At 43.2% G+C, this 18,686-nt stretch overlaps 1 protein-coding gene across 1 annotated transcript in view; it reads right to left on the reverse strand.

Annotated features, from left to right (window-relative positions):
- Positions 1-12,299, reverse strand: part of TSPAN7 (tetraspanin 7) — a 145,262-nt gene extending 132,963 nt beyond the window's left edge. Inside the window, exon 1 of the mRNA XM_084843937.1 lies at positions 11,973-12,299. Within this exon, the coding sequence (XP_084700063.1) occupies positions 11,973-12,053 (81 nt within the window). The 5' untranslated portion in view covers positions 12,054-12,299. The remainder of the gene's footprint in view (positions 1-11,972) is intronic.
- Positions 12,300-18,686: the final 6,387 nt, after the last annotated feature.

Consider the following 18,686-nt stretch of genomic DNA (forward strand, 5'->3'; position numbering starts at 1 on the left):
CAAGAACAGAGTAAATTCCATCCTAATACACAGGCTGTGCCTCTTTGAATGAGGCTGGGTCAGCAATTCCATTGCAAGTAGTGAAATAAAATGATCACAGCTATTTTATGTCTAAATGTTGTTTTGCAGGACACTTATACTTCAGTCCTATTCAAAAGTATTTGCCACTGTTCTGAGATTCATAATGGTAGGGCTCCATGCTTGTAATTTGCAAAAACAAAACACATTATTTAAATTGAAACAGCAAAACATATACATAATAAAAGAGGCGAAGAGGCCATACTTCCACCCCCACCAAAATCATAGGGCAGCAATTTCCTTCTTCCAAATGTGCTATCTGCCCTGCCCAACTCGCTCTTCTTACTCACATCCCCATCCACTGAAAAATATTAAAATCTCAGACTTTTTGTAGACTGAAGAAAACCCAGTTTTTCTGTACAGCCTGGAGGGATTGTATCTGATCAAGGGGACTATAGTCCATGAAAGTTCCCCCGCCTTTTCGCGGCTCCCTTTCGCAGTAATTGCTCCACAAAAACGGAGCCTAGATCTTTCCTTCCTCGAGTAGCTGGAGACCAGGGAAGTGTTGAATGGAAGCAGAACACTGACAAGTGTCAGTTCAACACTTAAAACCCAGAGGATCACCTTGCTAAGTGGGCGATATTTCCCCCCACCAGCACCACTTTTTTGTGCACCTACTTCTCCCAATCTTTCCCCCTTTTTCCAACCCATCACTGTCAGTGGTGCACAAATCAGCCAATATGCAGCCTCCTCTTGTCAATTTCCTTGTATGTTTCCCATTGCATTTTGCCCCCTTTGACAGCTGGAACATACAAGGGCATTGACAAGGCAAGGCTATACGTATTGGACAGCCATAAGTGTGCACTCGCGCACTGCCGAAAGGCCAACAAAAATAATAATAATGATTTTAAAAAATTATGGTCCCAATTATGTGCAAATTTCTGCGGCTGAATTTTTTTTTTAAGGGTTGGTGGACAAGTGATAGCCTCCTCCAAAGTGCCATTTAGGCATCGTTGGAGAGGCGGTCACTGGCGAGGGAGCCTTGAAGTGGCACAGGCAGGCACAATCAGAAAGAGTGACAGGGGGTTTTGCTGCTCTTGCCAGGCAGCTCTGTGCCTGATCACCACAACTCATGATAAAATTGCTCTCCCAGATTCGTATGACATGATGACCCATCGTGGATTAAATTACACCTACACCAAGCCATGGATTGTCAGGGTAGCTTGCTGCCTCAAAATAAGCCACTCTGAGGGAAGTGGTCTGGGTACAGACAACACGACAACCCACCACAGTTAGTTACATATGTAGGGTTGTCATGTCCCTTGAATGCAGTCACCATAACCTTCATGTTCCATATTGTGAATTAATTCAGGTAAATGGCTGTGGTAATGAAACCATCACAGGGTGATTTTGCACTGGACATTTGTGTAAATGCCACACATTACACTAGGACATCTGTGATTGACTTCCCAACTATTTTTTTTTTAACTAAATCCAACCATGGAGTAGCTGCTAGTTTGACGGGCACATGGCAAAGGGCATTCTTCCCACATCAACTTCCCTATTTAAACTGCCCTCTTAACTTGCCATTTCCTCAACAGGGGTGGGGGGGATACAATCATGATACAGGCACCTATATTTTTCTTCCACAGAGCAAACAGCAGTGGGGAAAGGGAAAAGGTTAGTGCAGGAGAAAAGGTTAAACATCCCACCCCAACAGTTTCTTGGATCAAAATAACAGCTCCTCTCCATACACTTGTATTTAGTGAGGGGTTTTGAGGACCAAAGAATTATCAATAGACAGATCAGCTGGAGTAACATTTAGCTTAGGCCTGACATAGCACTGACTGCAACTAAGGCCCCATTCCCAAACACCATTAGCAGCTGGGAACCACTTTCATAGAATCAAAGAATCATAGAGTTGGAAGGGGCTATTTAGGCCTTCGAGTCCAACTCCCTGCTCAGTGCAGGAATCTAGTTTAAAGCATCCCTGACAAATGGCTGTCCAGTCTCTGCTTAAATACCTCCAGCAACAGCGAGCCCACCACCTCCTTAGGCAGTTGTTTCCATTGTCTGACTGCTCTGACCATTAGGAAGTTTTTCCTGAAGTTGAACCAAAATCTGCCTTCCTGACAACTTAAGCCCATTATTTCGTGTCCCACAGTCTTGGATGATAGAAAACAGGTTGTGGCCCTCTTCTGTATGACAACCCTTTTGTTGTTGTTGTTTATTCGGTCAGTCGCTTCCGACTCTTTGTGACTTCATGACCAGCCCACGCCAGAGCTTCCTGTCAGCCGTCGCCACCCCCAGCTCCCCCAAGGTCGAGTCTGTTACCTCCAGAATATCATCCATCCATCTTGCCCTTGGTCAGCCCCTCTTCCTTTTGCCTTCCACTTTCCCTAGCATCAGCATCTTCTCCAGGGTATCCTGTCTTCTCATGATGTGGCCAAAGTACTTCAGTTTTGCCTTTAATATCATTCCCTCAAGTGAGCAGTCTGGCTTTATTTCCTGGAGTATGGACTGGTTTGATCTTCTTACAGTCCAAGGCACTCTCAGAATTTTCCTCCAGCACCACAGTTCAAAAGCATCTATCTTCCTTCGCTCAGCCTTCCTTATGGTCCAGCTCTCGCAGCCATAGGTTACTACAGGGAATTCCATTGCTTTAACTATGCAGACCTTTGTTGTCAGTGTATTGTCTCTGCTCTTAACTATTTTATCAAGATTTGTCATTGCTCTCCTCCCAAGAAGTAAACGTCTTCTGATTTCCTAGCTGCAGTCAGCGTCTGCAGTCATCTTTGCACCTAGAAAGACAAAGTCTGTCACTGCCTCCACGTTTTCTCCCTCTATTTGCCAGTTATCAGTCAAGCTGGTTGCCATAATCTTAGTTTTTTTTTTAGGTTTAACTGCAATGCAGCTTTTGCACTTTCTTCTTTCACCTTCGTCATGAGGTTCCTCAGCTCCTCCTCGCTTTCAGCCATCAAAGGGGTATCATCTGCATATCTGAGATCGTTAACGTTTCTTCCAGCAATTTTAACTCCAGCCTTGGCTTCATCAAGCCCAGCACGTTGCATGATGTGATCTGCATACAGGTTGAATAGGTAGGGTGAGAGTATACAACCCTGCCGTACTCCTTTCCCAATCTTAAACCAGTCCGTTGTTCCATGGTCTGTTCTTACCGTTGCTACTTGGCCGTTATACAGATTCCTCAGGAGGCAGACAACATGACTTGGTATCCCCATACCACCAAGAACTTGCCACAATTTGTTATGATCCACACAGTCAAAAGCTTTAGAATAGTCAATAAAACAGAAATAGATGTTTTTCTGAAACTCCCTGGCTTTCTCCATTATCCAGTGGATATTGGCAATTTGGTCTCTAGTTCCTCTGCCTTTTCTAAACCCAGCTTGTACATCTGGCAATTCTCATTCCATGAATTGCTGGAGTCTACCTTGCAAGATCTTGAGCATTACCTTACTGGCATGTGAAATAAGTGCCACTGTTTGATAGTTTGAACATTCTTTAATGTTTCCCTTTTTTGGTATGGGGATATAAGTTGATTTTTTCCAATCTGTTGGCCATTCTTGTGTTTTCCAAATTTGCTGGCATATGGCATGCATCACCTTGACATCATCATCTTGCAAGTTTTTAAACAGTTCAGCTGGGATACCGTCATCTCCTGCTGCCTTGTTATTAGCAATGCTTCTTAAAGCCCATTCAACCTCACTCTTCAGGATGTCTGGCTCTAGCTCACTGACCACACCGTCAAATCTATCCCTGGTATTATTATCCTTCCTATACAGATCTTCCATATATTCTTGCCACCTTTTCTTGCTCTCTTCTGCTTCTGTTAGGTCCTTGCCATCTTTGTTTTTGATCATACCCATTTTTGCCTGGAATTTACCTCTGGTGTTTCTAATTTTCTGGAAGAGGTCTCTTGTCCTTCCTATTCTATTATCTTCTTCCGCTTCCGTGCATTGCTTGTTTAAAAATAATTCCTTATCTCTTCTGGCTAACCTATGGAATTTTGCATTTAATTGGGCATATCTCCCCCTATCACTGTTGCCTTTCGCTTTCCTTCTTTCTTGGGCTGCTTCCAGTGTCTCAGCAGACAGCCATCTTGCCTTCTTGGTTTTCTTTTTCTTTGGGACGTTTTTTGTTGCCGCCTCCTGAACCATGTTGCGAACTTCTGTCCATAGTTCTTCTGGGACCCTATCTACTAAATCTAGTCCCTTAAATCTGTTCTTCACCTCCACTGCATATTCATTAGGAATATTACTGAGCTCATATCTCACTGATCTGTGGCTCTTCCCTATTCTCTTTAGTCTGATTCTAAATTGTGCAATAAGAAGTTCATGATCTGAACTACAATCAGCTCCAGGTCTTGTTTTTACTGACTGCATAGATGTCCGCCACCTTTGGCTACAAAGGATGTAGTGAATCTGATTTCGGTGTTGACCGTCTGGTGAAGTCCATGTATAAAGTCGTCTCTTAGGTTGTTGGAACAGAGTGTTTGTTATGCACAGTGAGTTGTCTTGGCAAAATTCTATCAGCCTATGTCCTGCTTCATTTATTCTCCCAGACCATGCTTGCCTGTAATTCCAGGTGTTGTTTGACTACCCACCTTAGCATTCCAGTGTCCTGTAATGAAAATAATATCTTTTTCTGGTGTACTATCCAGTAGGTGCTGCAGATCCTCATAGAACTGATCTACTTCCGCTTCTTCAGCATCTGTGGTTGGGGCGTATATTTGGATCACTGTGATGTTAAATGGCTTACCCTGAATTCGAATTGAGATCATTCTGTCATTTTTTGGATTGTACTTGAAAAGTGCTATCATATCCCACCTCAGTCTTTTCTTCTCAAGGCTAAACATACTGAACTTCTTCAAACTTTCCTCACAGAACTTATTTTCTAGTCCCCCGATTATCTTTGTTGCCCTTCGAACTCATTGCAATTTATCTGAATCTTTCTTAAAGCGTGGTGTCCAGAACTGAACACAATATTCAAGGTAAGGCCAGAATAGAGTGGAATTATTACTTCCTGTGATTTAGGAACTACACTTCTATCGAATCAGCCTAAAATTGCATTTGTCTTTTTCGCAGCCATATCACACTGCTGACTCATATTCAGCTACAACTCCAAGATCCTTTTCAGATGTACCGTGCACTTCTGTTAAATTTCATTCTGTTATTTTCTGCCCAGTTTTCTAACCTATCAAGATTATTTTGAATTTTGTTTCTGTCTTCTAAGGCATTAGTTATCCCACCCATTTTTTTGTCATCTACCAGAATACTATTGCTGCGTGCAACAAAAACACCTTAAAGCTGTAGTTCTATACACTAAGAAACCATGCAGAAGTGCCAGAGGATTCACAGCAACCTCACAAAACTAGAATTCGAAAGGTTCACTAAAAATTCCATGCACCATGACCTTAAAGTTAGCTTGAGACCTATTTAGGTTTATAGTGAAGCTGCAATCTTCATATCTATCCATAAGCACTTTTAAGGTGTCATGATGTCAGGTATGGCAGCAGAAAGTATTGGGCAGTATAGGGAGCAAATGGAAACAGCATGGTAGTTTACCGGCCCCCACACATATCACTGGATATTCCCCCACAGATGGTGGAATAGTTTCAATACAAACCTTCCACACAGAGAAGTGATTGCAATGTAATCCTGTCTGCAGCTGAAAAATCTCCAAAAACAAGCTCCAGGAGGTGGGGTGGGGGAGAAGAAGCACAGAGAAAACATTGTACCACAGTTGGTGAACAATGCCATCTCCAGAAAAAGGGAGTAAGCAAATGGTGCAAATTTCAAATTAAATGGTGGGTGTGGATGGCCCCCAGGTGCTGAGAGGCATGGATGTATCAGCCCTCCCAAACCTGGCGCTCTCCAGATCTGATCAACTACAATTCCCAACTTCCCCTGCCAGCATGACTATATGGCATATATGAAGATTGCTTTCTCTTCTGCTTATGTACAATCAGTCATTGATTTTCTTATACATTTAGGCCATGCAGTAATGCTTGAGATCCACTTGGGAACAAGACAGTAGGATTGCATTTTACTTCAAGAAGAGTGAGATAACTCCGTTTATTTTGAGTGACCCTCCATATATGACCTGTATTCAGTATGTTTAAACATAGCAGACTTTATATAGCCTTTTTGATTAAAAAATAATAATTTGAACAATAGAAGCAAAACTTCCACTCTCTTAAAAACTGGTCCTAAAGAGGGGCAAGTCAGGCTAATATCTGGACAAGGAACTACGTCAGCCTTCCTCAATCTGATGCCCTCCAGATGTGTTAGACTACAATTTCCATCATCCCTAACCAGCATGACCAATGGCCATGCTGATTTGAGACAGTGGTGCAACTAGGGATAGACCTTGGGGCTAAAGTCCAGGGCTCTGCAACCCAGGGAGCCCCCAAATAACCACCCAGAGAGCAGCAGTTGATGAGGGCAGCAGGAGCAAACGCTATTTTATTCCTGTAGTCATGATGGTGCTATGCTTTAAATGAGCTTAAAACACAAAACTGCTCATGCTCAGAGTATTCTTTGCATAGGGTTGTCACTTTTGTTGTTGCTGCTCTAATATCAGAAATGTAGAGGCAGTTTTAAAGCATGTAATGGCAGTGGGGGAAGGGAAACGTTAATTGTGTGCTTCACAACTGAACCAATACACATGGCCATCTAAAGGGGGTCCCCGTAAGACCACGAAGTCCAAAGTCTAAAATTACCTAGCTGCACCACTGGTTTGGGATGGTGGGAGTTATAGTCTAATACATTTGGATGGCACCAGGTTATGGAAGGTTGAACTATGTTTATTTACTTACTTAAAATATTTTTATCCCGCTCCTCAGCCAAAAAAGGCTCCTGGGCATCTTACACATAATCAGTAAAACAAGACAGTCCCTGCCCCACAGGCTTACAATCTAAAAATATTATTTATCGATTGTTATTAACAGAATGCTTAAGGATGCCTTTAGAAGAAATCAGTTTGCATATAACATTCAAATATACAAGAGCCTGAGCACTTATGCTTCATTCCTCTTTGGCAGAGGTAGGCAGAAGGTAGATTTCCAGATGTTTTGGACTCCAACTCCCAGAAGCCCCTAGCAGCATGGCCAATAGTCAGGCATACTGCGAGTTGGTCCAAAACATCTGAAGATCTACTTTCTGTCCACCCCTGCTCCATGGCATGGGGTTTATGTAAAGCTCACTTTGAACTTTAACCCACAATGCTTTTCTTGAAGGGTAAAGCAAGACGGGACTTTATTCACAGGGAGCTTTTATCCTGCAATTGAGATTGCTCCCTCGAAGTCTGCGGGCTCTTTACATGACGCTGTTACCCTCCAGGGCATCTCCTGAACTAAATGCCCTTTGTTCTGCTTTTAAATAGATTGCCGATAATGAGCTATCTAATTTCCCCTTTGTGTTCTGCTTGAGTTTCCTCTGTGAAAAGAGGAAAAGTGGCAAGAACAGGAGTGAGATCAATGAAAGTTAATGGAAGACTCAGATAGGGGGAGAAGGAGGAGGGAAGGGGAGGGGGAAAGGAAGCACATAAAAAGGGAGTTGTTGTGATCCTGCATTTAAAACGGAAGCAGAAAGCCCCATTTTAAATGCAGGATTTTAGGCTGGTGTAGAAATGCCCAGATGACTGTGCAATTATTTTGTGGTGGGGAAGGTGAAGGTGGGCAGTAGGAGTTCTGCTACGTTTTTTATCACTGTAAAAGACATATTCGTTCTAGAAGTTTAATTACAAAAAATAATAATTGCTCAGTGTTTATTATAACTTTGCTCAAAGACAATTTAAGGCATTCAAACCGTACCACAAATAGAACTATTAAAACACAGGTAGCTCACATCTCTTTCACACATTTTTAGGAACAAAGTGATAAGGATCAAGAATGATAAGGGACTGGATCCGAACTTAGAGCACAGTCCTACGCATGCTTAGTCAGAAAGAGTCCTACAACTCCCAGCATTTCCCAACCAGCATTTCTGTCTGAACATGCATAGGATTGTACCTTTAGTTACTTGAACTCAGTTCCCATTGAAATGAATGTGACTTAAGTCATAACTAAGTTGTCCCAATGATTTTAATGGGACCCAAACCAAGGAAACAATTTAATTTAAACAAGTGTAAACTATTGCCTTTCGTCCTAGTTCCCTCAACCCCTCTAAAGATATCTTCAGTCAAGTTTCCGTCACCCTCACTGCCCTCAGCCTACATGTCATTCAGTGCAAAAATGATCTTTACAGCCACTGGACAGATCAAATGCCACATGGACTGTGAAAGAACAATAAAGTGTTGTTTTCTTTTTCTTCTTTTTCATGAGTTAAGCTGTTTCTAATGAACAGGATAATCATAACAATTTAAACATTCTTAAGAGATTTTTTTTTTAAGGGGGTATAATTACCCCACTTTATTGGGAGTTTTCTTTTGTTAACACTTCAAGCAAATTTTCGGATACCTATTCGCTGATTATCAGCATGCGGTATGATTGCTGCTTCCCCTATGGATCATATATCACATTAGTAATGTTTAACTTTTAAACTTTAAATGATAGAATCCCATAAACCAGTGAAGCTTACATGGGTATTTCCTATGTAAATGGTCCATCCATTTCATGTGCTTTTATCAGTCAAATATTATCAGTGAGACATGAGATCCAGCTATAGAGAAGCTGCAACTACACTACACCTGTAATATATTAGGCCACGCAAAAGCTGTAATGATTCATAAGAATGACCTAAGTGTAGAATCCAAGATAGGGCATTATTAATTGCCTAAGCCCAGTTTTCTGATCCACCTTGGCCCCTCTTCATTCTAGTAGTTTAAAATTGCTTTATAACGTACATCATTGAGAGAGAGAGAGAGAGAGCGCATGTATATCACCACATATGCAATGCAGCACAGGAACTTATTATGCTGCAAGTATACCGGCATCTTCCCTATAAAAATGCTCATCCACTCTGGTTCTATAACTGGGCCACAATTTGTGCACATCATTTATTATCCTTGGATTACTTCTCCTGAAAAGATCTGGCTAGATAAGACTTCCAGGCACAAATTCTCAAGATCCTCTAATAATCCACAGGAAGTCAACACTTGCAAAGACAATGCTAAGTTGTTTCCTAATGATGTTGAAGAAGGAACGATAGTGGAAATTTGGTTTTTGTTGGTTTCCAAATGGTGACAAACAGTTCAAAGTCCGTGACTTTTATGCCTAAACCTTGCTCAAGAGGAACCACTTGTAGACGTAGTGATTTCCTTCCCATTAAATTGTCTGCCTTTCTTTCGGAAGCAACACAAAAACTGATTAACCAGTACCAATGATGGAGAGGGAGGGAGGGAGCTATGGAAAGAATTGATATAGACACTGCCTTGAGAAAGACATAATGCCCAATCCTATGCATGTTTCCTTGGAAGTAAGTCCTGCTGTGTTCAGTGAGGTTTACACCCAAGAAAGACTACATAAGAATCATAGAATAGTATGGTTGGAAGGGGCCTATAAGACCATCGAGTCCAACAATTTTCTAGGGCTAAGAAAGCAGCCCTAGAAAATTAAGAGCTTTGAAAATGAAGCAAACAAATGAAAGTTATAAAAGCAGAGCGTTTGCCCCAGGAGCTGTCCTTCAGGTTAAATAATACTGCCGTACCGGAAAAGTATTAGTTGAATAGAGCTTTGGCAATTGGCAGAAAGATGTTATACATCTCATCATTGCATTTCACATCACAGAACTATAAAAATGATAATGCGCAATCAGTTTCCCTCAGTATGAAGTGACTAGCTTGTTTCAGTATATTGGATGGTTGACATGCAGATTAAGGCCTCTAAATAAACTCAGTGGGGGCATTATTCTGTATTGTCATAATGCATCACCAGAGTCTTTAATCGGCAAATCGTTGTCACAGTATGATTTGCTGTTTATATCTGAAATCCGATGAACAAATACCAGGCTGCAAAAACATTTCATCCCCCAGCGCCTGTTTAAAAATCCAGAGCCCTTATTATTCAATGACTCCTTAATGTATCTGGGTCACAAACCATAATAATAATGTAGTAGTACATCAATAGTACATTATACTAGCAATAAGTAGTGGAAGATGCTTTTTTCCCTCCAAAGCAGTTGCAAGCATAGACTGACATCAGCTTGGAAAAAAAAACAGAACCAGGATCATCAGCCCTCAAAATAATAAAACAGACATTATGTATTCAAAAATATGCCCAGCAAGCGCAGTATACACTATAGAAAGTCAGCCACCAGACAGTCCCTTGAAACCAGTATTCAGTAACACAAGAGATGAGCAACCTAACACTCAAACCAATTGAACCAAAGCAAGCTTTATGTATCACCTTTATCTAAAATCTCTACTGTAAACTAATTTATGTGCAAGTAAACACTACTGACTTCAGTGGCATTTGCTTCCATATGTGTGCTTAGAAGCACAGCTAGCTACATCCTTAAGCTCGCTTACCTCGAAATGTACTAGTATTTCAGCTTAACTGTATTGTGAATCAGAGCGACTATTTTTATTACTGCAAGAACAGTTTTCACTAAGAACAATGAAAAGGTGTATTTCAGTGCTTTTATTTCTATGCATAGCAGTATTGTTTCAACAGAGGGAGACTAAAGCACCAGTCAGAGGAACAATGTGACACTTTCAAGCAAAATGTTCTACTAAGCAAGGCCCACTTTCTAAAACATATGAGATTAATTCTCTATTTGCATAACCTTTCTATGCCAACAGCTACATTGACAACAGCTACTGTGAATGAGCACCCCAGCAATAAAAGTTGATCAAAACGCACATGGCGTTTATCCAAATATAATCTTGGGAATGGGCAATGCTAGGTGGTTAGAAGACCAGTCTGCAGCATGTACAAAGCAGAAGCCATGGAGAGAGAAAGCTTCTTTGGAAAGATCTATACATTGCTATTTATTTTAACATACAATTAAAATAAAATGTTTTTTAATTACTCTTGCAGTATCCTTCATCTGTGAGCTTTCCACCACACTTCCCAAAGGTAGTGACTGGCTGAGAATGCAGATATAATATTTAAAAAGGGCTGTGGTTTAAACTACTGAATTATCTGTGTTGATTCATGATGCACCAATCGCCTCATTCATAAACACCAGAGATCTCTTTATTGGGCAAGTCCTTGAAGCCAGTTTCGTCTATTTAGGATGAAGGTTGCAATTTAACAGTCGTTGAAGGTAGTTCCCACAAAAAAAAATCCTAAAAGGCACCTCGCTTTCCTAGGTATCTGTACATATGCCTCGCAAATAGAAAAAGGGAGCACTGTGAGGCGGAATGTGCAAAACGGTTCTGGAAAATCCACACAGAGGTACATTCATACAATGATTCCTCGCTGCAAAGACATGGCAGTGCCAGCCAACCCCTTCAATAAGACAGCAAATTGATTACGAATTACCATTACAACGCAGCAAGTGGCGTAGATATTGCACGGCCATGGAAGAAAGGAAAAGGGCATATACGCTATCGCAGAAAGAAAGAAGGAAAGGGGGTGGGGGAGATTGCAAAGAAACCTGCCCAAGCCCCCAGCAACTTTGTTCCCGGGGCTGCCTCGATGGAGGGCTATTTTTAAAAGGAAGGGCGACGGGAGGGGGGAGCGGCAAAGTCAGGCACAACCCTCAAATACCCTCCCCCATTAAGCGCCCAGTCAATAATAAACCAGGAGCCGGAGCCGAGAAGGGAGGGAAGCGGGGTTTCTGCTGCTGCACTATCCCCAGGCAAGCCGGCGTTTGCGCAGCGAACATTCGCCGCTGCAGCTCCCCTTGCAGCGCGCCGTTCTCATCCCCAGTGCCCACGCAAACCCGCAGCCTCACGGGCTGAGCCGGGGGATTCACTGCCCCCCACCCCATGCCCCTCTACCCTTTGTCCTTGCGCAGGGCTGTTTCCCAGGGCTGCTTTGGGGGGCTCACCCAGAAAACGAAGGAGTAGATGATGAGCAGGGTTTTCAGACACGTTATCACGGGTTTGGTCTCCATTCTCCTCGATGCCATAATACTGAAATCCCGGCTGCTGGCTTGGGCAGGGGGGAGGAGGGGGGGAGGGAGAGCGCGCGCGCGCGCGAGGAGGAGGAGGCGGGAACGGGGGGGGGGGCTCAGAGCTCGGTTCGCGCCTCCACCGAGCGGCTTCTCCGCGCCGCCTGCCCCTGCGCTGCCGCTGTTGCTGCTGCTGCGAGGGCTTCAGTGGCGGCTGCTCCTGAGAGCTCGTGCACAGGACTGGGCCGCTGCCTGCCCCGCCTCTTGCCGCCACACCCCCCCAAGCCCGGCACCATTGTGCAGTCACAGCGGCAGCAGGGGCAGCTTCCTCCCCTCCCTTCCCCGCGGCTGCCACCTGTCCAGCCGCGGAAGGGCCAGGGCGGGAGAGGGAGGAGTGGGCTTGTGTGTCTCCCCTCCGCGCGCACACACGCGCGCACACACACACACACTTCATCTGTTTATGGGAAGGGTGCTGCTGACTGAAACAGGAGCCAAGGGAACACGCGGGGAGTGTGTTGTGCGTTAGTGAAAAATACCGTGGCGCAGTATAAGAAAGAAGGCATCTCTGACCGAAGGGAGGTTATATAGAGAGAGAGAGAGAGACGAACACGGCGTGGGGAGAGAGCGTTGATGTGAAGAAGCGGGGGATATGGCGGGCGGGGGGGACAGGTGACATGACCCAAGGAGACGGGCGTGTGTGTTTGTGAATGAGAGAGCTGCGGGGCCTAGTCACACACGGCGTGGGCGTGCGGCTGCCGGAGAGGGTGTGGGAAAAGCTGGACGAGCCACCACCATCCGCCACACAGAGGCTTCCGCTTCGGAACGTATCCCCGCAAACCCTTGAATATTGCCTGCGCCACAGCATGGGCGTTGGGCTTCAGGGCTGAGAGCTCAGCTTGCACACGTTTTTCCTCACAGCTACCGCTACACGCTAGGATGGCTGTATGAGTGGGGCCTTGCGGGGTGAGGTAAAATAGTCACATCCTATTGAAAAGCCAGTGGTTTACTTTCTAACATGGGTGGAGGAGGCCTGGGGAGGGTTCAGGCCTGCTTGAAAGCCATGCCTTCTCACCTAAAAGGTCTGCGCCCCGCACGCGCCTCTGCCCCCAATGGGCAGTGATGTGATCACTTAGGGGTGAGGGAAAAGCTTTCTTCATACAGAAAACAAGGTTAGGATGTCCTAAAACCACTTCCTTCAGACTAGTTCAACTGATTTTAGTGGTAGTATTCTAGAACAGCATGAGAATCACTAGAAAGTGTACAGGTTCAGGTAAAACCTGGTTAAAATCAACATTATTGATCTGCGATTAATGAATTAGTTAATCACCACACGGATCAATTAAATGATTTCAATCCTTCTTGTCATCAAAACTAGAGTGGAAGCCTAAACTTTTTTTTTACTTTAGCTGAGAGTAAAGGAAGCTAGGACATTATTCCAAATGAGACTTCATTTCTACATTAATCCATCCATAATTCAAAACTAAGCCCTCTAGATATAATTTTTTATCTGAATGCAACTTGACAATTTTCTCTCATAGTGAGATATCTGTAGAGAAACAGCATGAAAAACATCTCAAATGATGTGATCCAGAGTCAGAATGCAGAATCCAGTTTAAAATACATGCAGTACATGCAGTCTACATATTGATATAAATACCTTTCGGCTTACTTCATGTGCTGAACTATCCAAATACCCTGAATCTGATATTGGCTGAAGACATGATGCCTACAACATTTCTTTAAAAATATGCATCTTTACTGATAGTTGCTTTTTCAATCAATAGTATAATTAAACTGGAACTGGAGGCAAGTGCCTCATGAAAGAAGAATGAAGTACTGTGGTAGACTGGTTGGTTCCTACTATGTTCACCACCACAGTGCTAATCTTGCTATTTCCTATGGACAAGCAGTGATCAGAACAGTCTCTGTGTTGATTGTGAGTGTCAAGTACCACCTGTTACTTTATCCATAAAAGTCTCTACCAGGAAGTACCCTAGAATTGTAGAACATACAGTGCTTCATTTTCAAAATTGAAAGTTCAAAGAATCATAGAATAGTAGGGTTGGAAGGGGCCTACAAGGCCATCGAGTCCAACCCCCTGCTCAATGCAGGAATCCAAGTCAGAGCATCCCTGACAGATGGCTGTCCAGCCTCGTCTTGAATGCCTCCAGTGTGGGACAGCCCACCACCTCCCTAGGTAGTTGGTTCCATTGTCGTATTGCTCTAACAGTCAGGACGTTTTTCCTGATGTTCAGCCGGAATCTGGCTTCCTGTAACTTCAGCCCATTATTCCGTGACCTGCACTCTGGGATGATCAAGAAGAGATCCTGGCCTTCTTCTCTGTGACAACCTTTCAAGTACTTGAAGAGTGCTATCATATCTCCCCTCAATCTTCTCAAGGCTAAACATGCCCAGTTCTTTCAGTCTCTCTTCATAGGGCTTTGTTTCCAGTCCCCTGATCATCTTTGTTGTCCTCCAGTTTGTCTGCATCCTTCTTAAAGTGTGGTGCCCAGAACTGGACACAGTACTCCAGATGAGGTCTAACCAGTGCTGAGTAGAGGGGAACTAGTACTTCCCGGGATTTGGAAGCTATGCTTCTATTAATGCAGCCCAAAAGAGCATTGGCCTTTTTTGCAGCCACATCACATTGTTGGCTCATATTCAGCTTGTGATCGACAACAATTCCAAGATCCTTCTCGCTTGTAGTGTGGTTGAGCCACGTATCCCCCATCTTGTAACTGTGCATTTGGTTTCTTTTTCCTAGGTGCAGAACTTGGCATTTATCCCTGTTAAATGTCATTCTGTTGTTTTCTGCCCAGCGCTCCAGTCTATCCAGATCACTTTGAATTTTGTTTCTGTCTTCCAAAGTATTAGCTATCTCGCCCAATTCTGTGTCATCTGCAAATTTGATCAGCATTCCCTGCACCTCCTTCTCCAAGTCATTCATAAAAATGTTGAAGAGCACTGGGCCCAGGACTGAGCCCCACTCATTACCTCTCCCCAGTTTGAGAAGGTCCCATTGATAAGCACTCTTTGAGTCCGATTCTGTAGCCAGCTGTCGATCCACCGGATCGTTGTTTCATCTAGCCCACTTGGAGCTAGTTTGCTCATCAGGATATCATGGGGCACTTTGTCGAAAGCTTTGCTGAAGTCGAGGTATATTATGTCTACAGCATTCCCACAGTCTACAAGGGAGGTTACTTGATCAAAAAATGAGATCAGATTTCAGTTCCCTTGTTTCTAGTCAGCTTGAAGCCACCCTGTACCCCTAAAGCCCTCATCCCCAATCTAGATGTTTACAGACTAATTCTGGTGATGGAGAAAAGGCATCTTGAACAAGGGCTGTGTACCTAGCAAATATTTGTCCTGGAACCTGCCTCATTGGCTCAGAGAGAGCTGCCTCATCTCAGAGCTTCAGAAGACATCATGCTGTGGCTTGGATCTGAGGTGGAGCCTCACCTTGCCTCGTTTTCCTAAACCTCTGGAGTCTTCCCCATTGACTATAATAGGAAAATCAACAGAAGCCTAGGTTTTTAATTTTTTCAACAGAACTAGATGACATTTGCATACATATTGTCCTGAGGGGCTGAACCATGCAAAATTTCAGACACAGAAGGCTTGTGCAAGGGTTGCCTTTAAGGTTTAGTTATTTTTCAAGGGATGTCCACCTTGTCGTTTTGTGGGCAATTCGCTGTGTGCCTTATTGTGCAACTGTGTTATACATACATACACACTATTAGAGTATGATTGGTGTGTTTGTGGATCCTTCTCCCTCTTTTCCGAGCTGAGAAGCCCAGGTCATCACTGTGGATGTACTTTAAAAGCAGTGGGAGAGGAGGCAACAGAGGTGGCAAGACAGTTTCCTTTCCCAGCTGTGCTGCCTAGCTGTCTGGAGCTCATGCCCCGCTATTATAAGTTGCTGGCACATACTACCTTTAGGAGGAAGGTGATGCCCTGCCATCCCTGTACTGGGCTGCCAGGGAGAAAGTGCTGGAGACACCTAATTCAGCTTGTGCGGACTCAGTGGAACTCAAGTCTTCCTTGGAAGCCCTGAGTGTTCTGCTGTTTGCAAAAGTCAGCGAAAAACACTGGAACAGCTTCTGATAAATTCCTTCAACATCCCTCCCCAAAGCACTGTGACTGCAATTAAAAGGAGCTCTGTGGCTGGAAATGTCATTCTGTGGTTGGAAGCTACAGCTGTCAGTCCTACTCATTCGCCTTTCTCCCCTTCCCCCAACCCGGCATTTCCCATTTATGGAAAAATTAGAAATGCTTGTGGGAGGTTAAAAAAAGTATCAAATTCACCAGAAAAAGTAAAAATAAAAACACCTTCCAGATCTCAGTTCTCTGAAGCCTTAGGGCCAGCTCATTTTTCCTTGGACCACTTTTGACCCAAATTGCCTTGTGTTTGGAGGTAGTCGAAATACCTCCAAAGCAGGTTATCCATATCAGATTCATGTTTTGTCTGAGGCTTTTGCACACCCCTACTTTGAATACACTCAGACAAAAGTATTCTTCATTCTTGCTTCATATATCCCAGGGCTGAGCCATGACACTAAAAACAGGACTTAGGGCAAAACCATGGTCCAAGTTGAGTCCTGGTTTCTTATGACTGATGCCATTGTTCACATCCATTATTAGCACTAGGAGGCCATTCCAATACAACTAAGCATGGAAAAATAGAAGCAATTATTCGGGTTAGCGAAAATAAGTGTATAAGAGAGTAGCACATTTTAGATGAACAATACAGCAACCTGTAGTACAAATTTAAATATATATACTATAGTATGGAGAAGAGTAATCAGATTTAATATTGATCCCTCAGCTGAAAGTTTTCAAGGCGTTCACCCTCTGTCAATAATGTAAACCTGTGTGACAGAACCCTGAAGCCATGGTCCAGAAATAGTTAAAAACTATCTGAAAGTGTGTTTGTTCCTTAATGCGAGATGTATCCAGCTTCCCCAGCTTTCTCTTAGGCCTTTTATTTTTTGGTAGCTTCAAGCTAAATGGTGAGGTTTTGTGGGTTTCAGACAAGAGAGTAGTCAGGAAGTCTACTGACAGGACTTGTATGTATTTAACCAAAATGAGTCACTGATTTCAAGGGAAGTCAAAAAATAAGACATTAAGAAACAAGAACAGATAGAATATTTCTCTATAGATTCACTGTCTTAATCTGATATTAAAGTAAAAGCAGAGCACCGCTTCATTACAATGAAAAGAAAGTACATGAAGCAGCTGGAGCTAAGCAGGTTTGGTTCTGTAAGCTTCCTGGATGTGAGACCATTGGGAACCATACAGTATTTAAGCCGTTATTTGGAAGAAGAGGTCTAATTGCATGGAACCAAAAAGTATAAATTTATAAAATTTAAAATTAACTTTGCAAATATTGAATTGGAACCATTGCAGAATGCCCAAATAAAAAATATGGACTTTCAAATTACATTATAGTATTTTTTAAAATTATTGTTCCTGATTCTGTACAGTGTACACTACATATTTTTCTTTTACATTTTGTGTTTGATATGTGTTATGGTTGGTTGACTAATAAACTTTGATGAGCAGGGCAATCCTGTTGCCAAGTTGCCATTTCAAAAGCCCTACCGGGCTCCTGCCAACAGGCCAGTAGAGAGGGAGGAGTGGTGCTCACCATTTCCTTCCTCCCATTTTTTTAAAAAATGTATTTCCCTCTCATTGTGAGCAACAGGAGAGAAACATTTAGACCATCTCCTAGGCTGTTGTAAACGTTCCCCTTATTGGGGGCATGGCAGAGGGCTGGGAGGGCTTTGGATACTTCAGCTTTTCTATATAAGGCTTTTAACCCACCATTTTATGGAGACGTCCGCTTTCAGAGTCTTTTTGGGATTAAGATCAGCTCCTTTGCACGTGCTTTTTTCTGGGGGGTTTCTTTCTCTCCCTTTCTATATGTTCCATTACACAACCACTAGGTAGTGCTGTGGTATAGCAGAATTGCACAAATAGACCAGGATTTCATGCCCCCATTCACAAAAATACCAGACTTTCCTTGTTAGAAAAAAACCTGCTAAAATGGATCCAAAGAATGGGACAGGTCCTGGAGGATGACGACGACATGTAAAGCCGCAAACTACCATGAGTTAGGAATCACAAGCGCACAATAAATGACTTGTGTAGAAAGGCTCACAATGTATCCAGAGTCTCCCTTACTCCACCCATGCCATGTCCCCAATCTGCCCACTTTTTATCTCTCCCATCATCGGAGCTCCGACATTGGGGAGGTAAGAGCTGCAGATCTTTCCACAGAAGCATGGAGGATCCAAGATCAGGAGATCTAAGGGTGGGGATCCAAGATCAGCTCTCCCACTCCAACCTCAGAAGAAGAGATCCAATCTGTCTTATGGCCCCTGGGATGCTGTCCCATGGATTGCAGCCCAGAGATTGATATCAGTAAAAATGATCCAAAATTATTTTGTCCAATGTACAAAGTAGATTCTAGTAAATTATTGTTAAAGTAATGGTCACAATGGCAAATGGTTACCAGATTTCTTTGGTATCCATGTGTCTGACCATAGTAAGTACATAGTGCAGTCTAAAACAATAGCATTTTTAAGTCTTATTTTAAGGAACCTTGAAAGAATATAATTAACATGCCATCTTTGATATTTGTACATGCTT

Source organism: Heloderma suspectum, chromosome 3, assembly GCF_057233095.1.
Source record: "Heloderma suspectum isolate Gila_16-S chromosome 3, 16-S_ref, whole genome shotgun sequence".
NCBI classification, from domain to species: Eukaryota; Metazoa; Chordata; class Lepidosauria; order Squamata; family Helodermatidae; genus Heloderma; species Heloderma suspectum.